The 12288-nt window shown below is 45.2% G+C and overlaps 1 protein-coding gene across 2 annotated transcripts; it reads left to right on the top strand.

Moving 5' to 3' along the window:
- The first annotated feature begins 971 nt into the window (after positions 1–971).
- Positions 972–9374, top strand: DYNLRB1 (dynein light chain roadblock-type 1). Of its 2 annotated transcripts, XR_014229653.1 has the most exons (5): positions 972–1021; positions 3868–3943; positions 5398–5565; positions 6671–6771; positions 7395–9374. XR_014229653.1 is itself a non-coding variant. In XM_082325889.1 (4 exons), exons 1-4 carry the CDS (start codon positions 1019–1021, stop codon positions 6712–6714), a joined length of 291 nt encoding a protein of 96 aa, XP_082182015.1. In that variant the 5' UTR covers positions 972–1018; the 3' UTR covers positions 6715–7364. The 2 variants fall into 2 exon arrangements, 1 of the variants encoding a protein (XP_082182015.1); XM_082325889.1 differs by lacking the exon at positions 7395–9374 and having other exon boundaries at positions 6671–7364.
- The last annotated feature ends 2914 nt before the right edge of the window (positions 9375–12288 follow it).

Raw genomic sequence — 12288 nt, forward strand, 5'->3', positions numbered from 1 at the left:
TTGTTCTTGATGTCTGAAGATGCCCGATTCCACGTCCATGCTCAACTTATCAGCTCTACAGTAGTGCACAAATGACAGGGTTTGTTGGAGAAACCTTCTGTTTTCTCTGAGCAGAAAGTAGTCCCTGCCAGATCTGAAGGACCAGTGAGCTTATCTGCTACGTCAAATCCTGGTTTTCAGAGTATCTTGGGGGGAAAAAAAAATGAAAAATACTTCACAATGTCATGTTTCTGCTTTTTACCCCACAAATACCTGCTCTCTGTAGCTGTTGTGAGGAGCTGAGTGTTAGCTAAATGTCGCTTTCCTGCTCGCAGGGTCGCAGTGCTGAAAGAAGCAACATTCACTTCAAGCAGAGAATGGACTGCAGATGAAAGGGGGAAAGTACCAAATGCTATTACTGTGTATGTGTAATACTGACGAGGGCTGCGTGTGATACAGTTCTTGAGTGTGTTATTTTGTTTTGGCTTTAGAATACAGGACATCCCCGATCCTTGCCAGAGGCGGGCTCAGCACTTACGCGTTTCATACTCGCAGGGGCAGAAGCCATGAGTTCCCGGGGCTGCGGCAGGTGGGTTCCGAGGGTTTTCACGGGCCCCGCTGCTTCGGGGTTCGCGGGGCCCGCACGGACCTTCCCAGCTCTGCCCGGCGCCTCCCCTTGCCTCGGGGGCTTCAGAGGCACCTGAGGCGTCTTGGCCGGGGGGGCGGCTCTCCCCGCCCCCTGTACGGTTCGCGGGGTTTACACTAGAGGCCTCACACGAGATCAGCGACCCGACGGGCGCCAAGCGACGGGGCCCCAGGAGCAGCGGCCGGGGCCGGCCGCGCCCCCGCCGGGCGCTGAGGGGTGGGCGGTCCTGTTACCGCGGAAACGGCGGTGCGGGCCCCGCCCCCGCCGTGGGACAAGTGCTTCCGGGTCAGGGCGCAGGCGGCACCGCCCCCCCGCTGTTCCTCCCCGCGGATTGGCGGAGCGGGCGGCGCATGCGCGCGGTGCCGTGACTGGGCGGAGAGGCGGCGGCTCGAGATGGTGGGTGAGGCCGCGGGGGGGCCCGGGCCGGCGGGAGCGGGGCCGGGGCCGGGGCGTCGTCGTCCGTGTCCCCCCCCCCGCTCCGGTATTGCCCCGGGGCCGGGCGGGGGGTCCCCGTGCCGCCTCTCTCGCCCGGCCCTCGGGGGCTCCGGGGTGGGAAACGCCTGTGTTGGCGCTACCGGGAGCGCCCGCCCTGCAGTAGGCGCAGAGCGAGGCGGAGGGGACCGGTCCCAGCACCTCCTCGCCAGAGGGGCTGCCCCCGCCCGGGCGGGCGGCCGGAGTCCGGCACCGAGTAGAAGCGAGGCGCAGTTGCGGGCGGCGGTTTGCTCTCTCCGGTTTCTCTTACCCCCCCGTTTGGCTTGGGTTTGGTTGCGGCGCTGGGATGCGCGGGCGCGGCCCTTCTTTCGTTGGGCGGGCGTTTGGCCAGGAGGTTTCTGCTCTCGCCCGCCGGTGGCCGAGCCAGGCAGCGCCGGAGGCCCCCGTGGTCCGGAGGCCCCCGAGCGGCCTCACCGCGGCAGCCGAGCCCGGCCGTGCCTGGCAGCGCGGGCTCCTCTCCCAACATCATTGCGGTGGAAAGCGTGTCGTTCCCGTACGCCTTCGGCTAATGCTGTCAAGCACTGAAATACCCCACGCGATGGCAGGCTGAGGAGGCGTTCAGATGCATTCCTTACAGCTTCCCGGTTACAATTCCTAAAGCTGAAAGCAACCAGGAAGAAAGGCTGGTTTAAGACAACTGGCTGTTCAGTATTCTGTGAAACCTGGAATGTATTTATTTTATTGCAGTTGTATTGGAGGTTGCTTCCTGTTCAGCTGTATTGTTGGCTGGCACATATTCATGAAATTGCAGGTCAAATATGTGGAAAAATTCCTAAAGAAATAAATACTCACCTGAGTTGTAGATGGAAAATTGAAATGGTCTAATAACACATTTTTTTTTTTAGGCGAACCTAGGAGTTAAAGCTTTCTAGATGAAAACAGGAAGATAAAGGCTACTGTTGTATCACAGCAAAGGTCACATAAGAGCAAATTGGTGATGGGGGAGCATTTATGCTCCTTTCCAAGGGCGCATCTCTCCTTCCCCATATGCTATCTCTTGCAGTTATTCAGCCCTTTATTAAGATAGTTTTTGTTTGTTTCATGAGGTAAATATATGACTGATTAAAAAATCATGTTTTTGGTGGTCTGGTGAGTTGAACTGGCTTGTGGAGGTGTTGGACAAGCACCAGAGCTAGCGTGTGTGAAGTGGTACGTGTGTGTCGGGGCCCAAGAATAGGAGGAGCGGGACCTTCCCATGTCACCAGCATTGAACTGTTAGAGCAGATCACCCCAGCTTGTGAGTTAGATTATCTGTTGCTTGTTAGAAGAAATAAAAAATTGGTATCATTCTGTATGGATGCTTCTTTGCATCCAAATAGGTTTGTTAAGGACCAATGAAGGGAAGTATTTAACAAACCAGGACTTAAATACTGCTAGTAAAAAGTCGGGAAATTATTTTGGACTTAACAGTGTGAGACCACATTTCTCTCAGCATTTGTACGCCCTGTAGTTTGTTTCATTTCCCTGGTCTTCCATATAAAAATAGCCCAGCATTCAGAAATCATCAAGAGCTTTGTTGAAAAGACTGAATTTTTCTGTGCTAGATAAGACAGAAAAACTGTTTCACAAAGGCAAGTTCAGGTGGCACCATCTCTTATCAGCAACAGTTCGTGTTATTCCGAGCTACTTATACTAACAGCACTCTGCAGAAAGTTTGCTGGTAGTTCTGAGGTTGAGGCCACGTTGTTTTGTTAGGATAAGTCCTCTTCGCGGGGAACAGGGCTTATAACGTGACTGTGCTCATATGCTGCGGAGTGGAAGCGGAGAGAGGGTTATTCACAATGCCTGTGAAACGCAGCCGTCTTGGCCAAATGCTAAAGGCCAAATAGGTCTCACCTTTCCCGAGTTCAGGTGATTCCTGTCTTCCCTCCTAGACTGTTTCTGTGCGACTCTGTCTTGCAGGATCTGAAAGATGCTGCATGTCTCTGTTTCCTTTAATGGGAACAAAAAATGCCAAATATTCACCCAGCTGTGGAAAACAGCTCAGGTGCTGAGGTTTTATGACCTGTTAGAGAACCCATAGTTAAATTTTGATTGATGTCTTGTAGTGATGGAAGTTGTGCAGAAGGGTTTGAAAGCTCTTCTGAAGTTGATGGTGATTTTTATGTAGCAAAGGGGCTACTGCCTTGGCCTTCGGTTTTCATTTTTCCTTTTTTTTTTTTTTTTAAGATTGATTTTGCAAAGTTGTAAATTATTTTATAATCTTGTAGCTATCCCAGCACGAAGCATAATTATAAATAAATAGCATTTATTCATTTTTTCCCCTCACTTTTCTTATCTGTAATTGCTCTTAGCATTCATTTGATAAAAGGGAAGGTAGTCTTGCACCCAGAATGTATCTTTTTCTACTTTTTTAATAAATGCCATGTATATTTTCATACATGATTTTTGCTTGACACCTAAATTGTAGCAGTCTGACTAAGCAGTCTTCCAGTTGCAAGCCTGTAGTAAGGAACTGATGCGTGAGGAGGGTTGGGGAGGAGGAGAGAGGGAAGGATTAGAGGGGAGTTCAAGTTTCCACAAGATTATAATCACAGATGAGTGAAGAGCGAAGGCAGATGGAAAACAACTGAAAAGGTCATGAAAAAAAGGTAGTACCAAAGTACAGACACTTTGCTGTATGGAACAGTGTGGGTAGTACTGTTTGAATCATCTTTGTGCAGCTCTATTTTCAGACACATTATTACAAAGCTTTGGTGGAAGGCAAATAGCTGTAATCTTGTATTGATTTGTGCTTTCTCTGTTTGCAGGCTGAGGTGGAAGAAACACTGAAGCGAATTCAGAGCCAAAAAGGAGTGCAAGGAATCATTGTTGTTAATTCTGAAGGTACTGTGTCAGTCTCGGTTTTCTGAGATATAACTTGTTCTAAACATGCACTTTAAGGACTGCTGATTGGACTGCTTGCATTGAGATTACAGTCGGTCTTTAGCAAAGATTTTCCTGTAGCCAAAGCAGATAGACAATAGTTAGGCTGCAAGAGAAAACTGGATTCCCATTTCTGCTTTTCTGCAAGCTCACCTTATTATTTTAGGAAATAAATTCAATAAATTAAAATAAATTGCAAAAGCTTAGAAATATTTGAGTTATGCCAGTGTTTGAAACGGTGTTCTGTCAAAGCCTGACAACAGCACTAAAAGCTGTCATGACATCTGAAATCTTGCTGCTGTGCCTGTCCAGAATGCTGCTGTCTTGGCAGGCTTGAGTAGCTTAGCAGCTGCCTCATGCTCATGGCCTCATGAGACTCATAAGCGAGTTGTCTCTTTTTGGAGTCATTGAAGGGTCCAAGAGAGCAGACTTGTTCAGAGTGCTCTAAATACACTGTCAGCAGCCCAACTTCTTAAAACTGTGTGATTGTCAATTTAAATTGAATATTTCCTTGAAATAATCCTTAGAAAAGATGACAGATGATAGCTGTATATGAATATATTGAAGATCAAATCACTGCGTACTTGCATGCGGCTTGCGTTCCTGCTCGCTGCTTTTTCATGATAGTGAATAATGGATTGTGCTCTCCAGGCTGAAGCTGCGCTTATTCAAACATACACCTGCAGCAGTTTTTCTGCCATGCCAGTATTTGGTAGTTGGCTGCTACATTGTTCTGACACGTGAGCTGAATTTTGGCTGGCTTTTTGTGGGAAAACATATCTAATGGGTGGCAGAAGTATAAGGGAGGGAAAGCTGAGGCCAAACAGAGTCAGTGTGTCTGCCCTCTTGGCTGGTGCACAGGAACTGAACCAGGGACCTCGCAGGACTGCATCAGCTCTTATGGTTAAATGTTGGAGCCTCAGCTTTGTAACTGTGTGATGCAGCAGCTGATGTCCTCTATAATCAACATGGATCCCAGCCTAGCTTGCTTGAATATCATTTAACGGTGATGTTCAGGAGCCTTTCTGAAAGGAAAAGCTGTCCCCAGTCAGAACAAAAATGAAACGTTGGTATTTCCTCTTTCCCCCCCAGATATTTATTTTTGTTATTATTTATTTCTATTTCTAAATCTCATAAATAAACACATAAATGAAAAAGCAAAAGTAAAGCACTGATGCTACTAGAGGTAAACAGTTCTTCTCACCTACATCTGTGGTTCCAGGTTTTAGCCTTTCCGCATTTTATTTCTGTTCATGTTCTTCTTTTAAGCCTTAAAAAAGAACACTCCTAATCCCTGGTGTAGCGACAACATCTGCTTAGGTTAAATAGACACCCCAGTTAGACTTGATGATGCCCAAGGCAGAGTTAGTTCTGGAGTGTTGTCACTGACCCTTGCTGTCCCCTGTTTCTTGCAGGTATTCCTATCAAAAGTACTATGGACAACTCCACAACGATTCAGTATGCGGGCCTCATGCACAGCTTCATCATGAAGGCAAGGAGCACCGTGCGAGACATTGATCCCCAGAATGACCTCACATTCCTGCGGATCCGCTCTAAGAAAAATGAAATCATGGTTGCACCAGGTAAAAGCGAGTGGGGTGAAAGCAGGCATCAGGGAATCCAGCAGAATTCTTTTCTTGTGAGATTGACACTGTCAGCCTGAGAGAGTTCTGCCTGCTGCTTTTATTCATATTGTATAATCTCCTCTTTTCCAAGAAGCTGTTTTGCTTTCTTCAGAGTTGAAAGCTTTTATCATTGACCTAAGTTTGCTTTTTCATGTTTGAAGGTAGGAAACCACTCTCCTCATTTTATGTTGATCAAAGTAGAAAGTGTTAAATAGTGTTTGAGAGCGTGTTGCAGCCTCTCATGCTTTGTGTTTTTCAGTATAAAACCATGAGAGTTGGAAAGAAATATGTTTTGAGAGCAATTTCAGTTCAGTGCTGTAGACTAAGTGATAAAGCAAAACAGTCTAACAGATTTTCCAGTTCAGAGAAAAGTAATAGAGCATATTGTAGCTGTAATCAAGAGTATAGCAGCAGCAACCTTCTTGTCAGGAAACGTCCTCAGTATTTCATCAAATTACGAAATGGGAAGCAGTGAGATGAGTACAGTTCACTAATGTGGCAGGAACTCAGCTTTGTTCCTTCATACTGCATCGGCTCCGTGGTGGGATTGTGCTGATGGAGAGGCAAAGGAGGGGACTGCAGTTGCAGCAGACTGCTCCGCAGGGACTGGGCAAGGCAGATCTTAAGACAGGCTCTGGGGTTTATGCTGAGGCAGCCTCTGATTTCCATATGAAGAATGGAAAGGGAGGAATAAGCATTGATCCAGAAAAATGCAGCTGCAGCCACTGCAGCACAGCAGTCTGCCTGTGAGATTCAGGGAAATGCACCACCTATTTTGATTCCATCATTGCATGTGCTACTTAGTATTATTTCCTAGGCACATACTGAGTTAAATTCAGTTGGCTTGGGAGCATGCAATGTCTAAAGCCGAGACTTTTTCTCAGTAAGACTCATAAAAATAAGTGATCTGATGTGCCAAGCCTGTTTTGTTCATTGAGAATGAATGTCAGGACCCGATAGTTCCCACAGTGTATCAGCGAGATATGAAAACAATGCTGAAATTTACTGTTGCTGTGAACAAATACAAGCAATGAAAGAATAATTTTTTTTCTTCTTTTTCCAGATAAAGACTACTTCCTGATCGTCATCCAGAATCCAACTGAATGATTACACTGACTTGGTCTGGTTTTTTCCATTTGCCCAGCTGGTTTTTTTAATTTAATGGTAAAGAATAGAGCATTAGTGTTAACTCTGCTGTGCCACTTCAATAATGTCTGGAAAAACAAAAGCAGGTGTTTTTTTGTTTACAAACAGAAAAAGTGGCTTTTTTTTTTTTTTTTTTTGTATCACAAGTCGTTTTGAGGAAGAGTTGGTGAATTAGAATCAGGCAGTAAAAAATGCAACAGATTCTTTTAATAGTTAAGAAGATAATATAATGAAACTCTAATAATGTTCTAAAAAAGATTATTCTTTGTATGTTTCTGTGCTTCTGTCACCACTATTTGAGATATGCTTTTACACTATTACTTTTGAATAACTGTAAATATGAAACTTGCCTATCCTCTAGTTCTGTCTTTGTTGGTTTTACAAGTTACTTTGAAAAAGTCTGGCCGTATCAAATTAAAGTGTCATCAGTGACTGTTTTTGTGTTATGTGTTTCCTTCTGAAGATTTTAATTATTCTCATGACTGACTGAGTTTTTCTTCAAAAAATAGAACCTTCCTAGGACTATTTTTACTCATCTGTTGTTTTCTCTAAACAAGGATTTAGTCTAAGTGCATGTGCAATGTACTCATCACTGCCTGCTATGTTGGAGCATTTTCCTACCACTTTTTTTTTTTTTTCAGACAGAGAAGTGGTGTGGCTAAGTGAGGCCATCAGGACTGCCTGTTGGAGCGCTCATGTGATCACAGTTCAGTAACCAATTTGATCTGGTGTCTTCCTTTAGTCATTTTCTATTGATGGCCATTAAGGACAAAAAATGATCATCTGGTTCCTCCAAAATAATGAAGGGGTTATGTTTGTAGCCTTGCAAGAGCCTTGTAATTGCATGCAGAGCTCAAGAATTTGTGCAAAATGTCTGCATTGAAGATGTTCGTCACGTGCATGACAGACATAGCTCTGGCTTGTACGGACACGTCTTAGCGATGTGCAGAACATCATAGCCCAGATTCAGAAATGATGCACGTTGTCTTGCACTGCGTTTTCTTTGCGTACCCAGGTAGCCCAATACAGCCAACTGCTACAGCAGGGAGCGGTGCTCAGGGAGCCTCCTTCCTTCCCTGGTCTCGTTCGTCCCACCGAGGAGGGGGGGCCTGCAGGTAGCGTGGCTGCCTGCTTCTGCTTCAGCCCCCTCACGTGTCTGGCCTCAGACTGATTGTGACAGAAGTGTTTTACCAGCCTGAGAAGGAATTTCTCCCAAAGTGCACCTGAGCAAAGAGGCGCAGCCTACAGTCATGAAACGTACTGTAAAATTAAAGAAAGAACCTTAATGGAGTAACTGCACTTTTATTAGGGGATGCTGTTTCTTGTGCTGGTGAGAGATCGCTCCTGACTCACGTATCTGCAGAGGTGTATAACCCATGTTTAGCCCTGCTCTTTCAAAATTACAAGCAGTATCAGGAACATGTGATACTGTCCAGTTCTACACCAAGGAACAGACTAAGAATTTATGGGTGATCTCAGCAGGTTAGGGGGTATTCCGGGCGACTGGCTGCAGTGTAGTTTTGGAGTCCTTAGTAAAAATGCCGGCATTGGCTTGGACACTTCTAGGTTTCAGAGCACAAAGTGATGGGGTGGATATGCGGTGACTCAAACAGCTAAGATAACCTTATGTTCAGTGTTTGTTTCTGTGCATTTTCAGATTTGGGCATGAATTTATAGATGGTGTCTAATTTTTTTAGGTAGTGTTTATGACCATGAAGGTCAGAAATGCTTTTTGAGGTCTATTAAGTGGTCAGTCCTGCAGCATCTGGGTGAGGCTGCTTTAGAGTATTTTGGGTATCTCAGCTGTCATCATGATTGAGTGTTGGCTGTTACTCAGTTTATGAACTGTTTCTCCCGTCAGCCTGTGTCTGACCACACTACATGGGTGTAGCCCTGGGATCACGTTTTGTGCCAATAAGTGACTGTCGTAAACATCCATCTCCCTAGTTGTAGAAAACTGACGGATAACTCGCACAGCATGTATTCACTGGCCCTTTAATTATTGAATCTTGGTTTAAGCCGTGCCATCAAACCAATGAATAGGGTTTCCGTGAACCCTACTCTATGAACCATCTGAAATCATGCTTTGCGTTTGGTGTAGTCCCTGATACACAGCAGCTTATATAATGTGTGCTATCTGTCATAATTGAATGCTGTCTCCAAAAAAATGATCTCCAGCAAGCTGAAGTCTCTGGATAACAACTGAATAGTGAGGCGAGGCCGAAGAAAAAATGTGACTTCAGTCCTCTGTCTTTTGTTGTTCATAGCCAGAGAAAAGTTTCCTTGGAGGTGGTGACCTGCTTATGTATTTTGGCTTTCCTTAGTACCTGGCAGTGGTACTCTTCAGAACAGTGAAGAATTTCTTCAGTGTCCTGCATTCGTTTGGGTACTTCCTTAAGGACAGCTGTCCTACCAGTGGTTTTGTGTCGTGTATCTGAGTTTGGGACAGAGAGCGTTGAGGTGGTTTGGTTGGGTTTTTTTTGTTTTGTTTTTTAAAACCAGCTGTAACAAATAACCCTATTGCAAAACAAAGATTATGCTAATTTTCTGCATTGTGTTGAGACCATAAACTTGCAGTGAAATTACTGAGTTCCTGCTACGTGCTGATTGTTTGGGGGTTTGGAGGGGGTTTGGGGTTGGTTTGGGATTGTTTTTTCGTTTGGTTGGTTGGGTTTTTTTAAGGGCTGTTAGCAGTCTGACTTGAAATATACTCAAGAATTTGAATAAAGGAGTCTTGAAGAAGCTGGTTTTGGAGTTTGGAGGAGCTTGTCAAATCCATCTGGTCAGGGCAGGGCCTTGCTTATGCCATGCTAGTGCTACCTTTGCAGTAGTATTCAAAGTTAATTCAAATTTTTTTTAAAAAAGGGGAAGGGGTGGATGAAGCTGAACAGCAGCTTCCATTTAGATACTTACTATGGAGAAAAAGTGTCTTACTTGCATCGGGAGCATCAGAGGGTCACAGCGATCTGACCAGAAGCAATTCCTCTGTATGCAGGTTAGGGGAGGATTTCACTTTTCCTAAGTTATCTTAAAGAGGGTCAAGAAGGAGATGGGATGAAGCTCTGCTTCTTGTCCTGTGTTTGCTGAGTCTGGGCCTAGTCATTTTTGTGGTAAAATTATTGTCAAATTGAGGAAGAATAGAAAAATAAAACATTATGGTTCTAGTCTTTTATTCTAGCCAGAAGGCATGATGAGGTGGTTCACAGGAGGGCTTGAACAACCTTTGTGATCTGTGCCTTAGAGCTGCTTTATGTTGTGGTTGGAGACTGGCCTAATTTGCTGTCTTGGAGAAGTCAGTTTTGATGGATCCCTCTCTGAAGGCAGAGGAAGCATCTGCTGCTGAGATGTGGAAAACAAACTCTAATGTGTTAACAAGGCAATGAAAGGAAGTTTGAGGTATGGCTCTGGGCTGTGAACAGCAGCACTTGAGGCCCAAGGACGTGCTCTCTTGTGCCGACTCTGCTCCGAGATAAGGCTCTGGCAGAGGAGTGGAGGTGATAACGTACTAATACTGCAAAAGCTAGGCTTGTAGAAACTCATCTTCTCTGGATCTTAGAGCAGCTCCTTTAAGCTGCTCCAGCTTGTGTTTGCTCCAGCGCCCTCCCAAGCACCTCGTCATCTGCCGGAGACGGCTGAGCTCCGATTGTGCAGTGCTCCTCTTCACGTATGGGAAAATGTATGTTTGATCTTGTCTCAACGTTTTTGTTATGTATTGCTACATCTATAGGGGATAGAAGTCTGGCATAGATAGTTACACCAATACAGGCTGGCCTTGTGTTAGCAGAGCTAGAGCAGCTCCGTGAATCAGTGTAATCTGTAGGAAAAGCTGTGGCAGCTGGGGTGTGCAGGGGCAGCGAGCTCTGACAAACACTGCCACGTCAGCAGAAGCCTGAGCATCAACACGACTTCTGTTGACAAAACTACACTTCCTTTACCAGCATGACAGGATTCCTTCAGGGAGCTTTCCCTCCGCTAGCGTGGTTTCGCAAACATCCAGGGGCGCTTATGATCAGTGGTGTTTACCCTGTAGGAATGCTGGCACGCGTAAAGCTTGTTGTTGATCCTAGGTCATGCTAGGACAGCTTGCTGGCGCTGGGTTGGTAGAGCTGGTTCCTTCCGTCTTCTTTAAACCTTTGACTGATCCAGGGTTTGTTGAATCTGAAGTGCACCTCCTTAAATAAGGAGTTTTGCCAATGACATCAGTAAGAACAGGCAAGAGAGGTATTAGTGTGTGCAAGATTTCTCAGGAAAGCTGTGGGCTGAAGGAAGACACGTATTAGAAGTAAAACTTCCTTGATCCATGTGCCGTTTTTATAAGTACGTTAACATGCTGAGAAGCTCCAGAGCTTCCATGAACCCAGTGTCTTTTCTCCCACTCTGGGTGTATGAATAATCTTCTATGGAGTTATGGCCCCAGTCCTGCAATGAGGTCTGCGTGGGTAAAATCAGGGATCAAATCACTAAATTAGAAAGAGTTCCTCATGCCTCTCATCAAAAAAGGTTAACGCTTTATAACAATAGTAATAAAAAATCCTTTGCCTGAAGATGCAGTCTGTAAAGTTGATCAGCTTGCCATGTCTAATTCAATATTACTGCTTTCCCTTATGCATTTTCTGATTAAAAGGACCTATATCAGAAATGAGCGTCTCTACCTGTATCTTAATTATAAGAGTGAATCTGAAGAGTTTACCCTTCCTTACCAGTATGTGTTTAATTAACTACTGCTACTGCTTGGTCAAGGAAAATCCATTATGTTAGCCATGAAAGTAATTGTCTCCTTTCCTGGGTAAACTCTACAAGGAGAAAAGAATTTGTTTGATTGTAGTTAAATATATTTTTCTTTTAATTGGTGACACTTTTAATAATTGGAGCAGTTTTTTAATAGATGCATCTTTCATGCCTTTTTTTACCAAGGTTGGACTTAATCCTTTAACATTTTGTGTTCCCTTGTGTTTCATGCCAATTCACTGTAAACAATGAAACATTGCTTTGGCAGAATACAGCTTTTGTTGCGGCATACATTGAGGAGGAATATTAAACATGGTTCTTTGTGAAACGTTGACGTTCTGTTTGCAGTTGTTTTTTGATTCATTACAGAAATAGCGTGCCCTATTTGTAGTCGTGCTGCGGTCTTTAAAATATTCAGCATAGCTGTGGCTCTGAATGCAGTAGGGAAAACAACAGAGTTGTTAGTTGAGAAATGATTGAGGTAGCAGTGGGAACTGTAAATACCTGATTATCTCTGTGAGATTAGTTTACGTCCAGGTTTGCTGACTGCCGAAGCTCCCAGGTGCACTCGTGGCCTGAACCATCTCAGCGGGCATCCCGCAGGGGCGCTTCCCCTCCCACCAGCCTCACCGCGTCGGTCTTCGCTAACGGGAGCCAGCAGTAACGCTCGGAAGACGTTTGAGCTGAGCTCTCCATGCTGGAGACTTTGAGGCCTCCGTCCTTGGGGCACCTCCGAAAGTCCCGGCCCAGGCGGGCTTCTGCTGGCGTTAAACAGGGCCCGCCGCTTGCTCTCCTCCGGCTGAAGCA

Source organism: Platalea leucorodia (assembly GCF_965183815.1).
Source record: "Platalea leucorodia genome assembly, chromosome: 13".
NCBI lineage: Eukaryota > Metazoa > Chordata > Aves > Pelecaniformes > Threskiornithidae > Platalea > Platalea leucorodia.

Bases quoted from the DNA above. Each gene is read 5' to 3' on its own strand.
- DYNLRB1 (XM_082325889.1), top strand. The intron at 3,944-5,397 runs GTACTGTGTCAG...TGTTTCTTGCAG, and splicing joins CATTGTTGTTAATTCTGAAG to GTATTCCTATCAAAAGTACT. The intron at 5,566-6,670 runs GTAAAAGCGAGT...TTCTTTTTCCAG, and splicing joins TGAAATCATGGTTGCACCAG to ATAAAGACTACTTCCTGATC.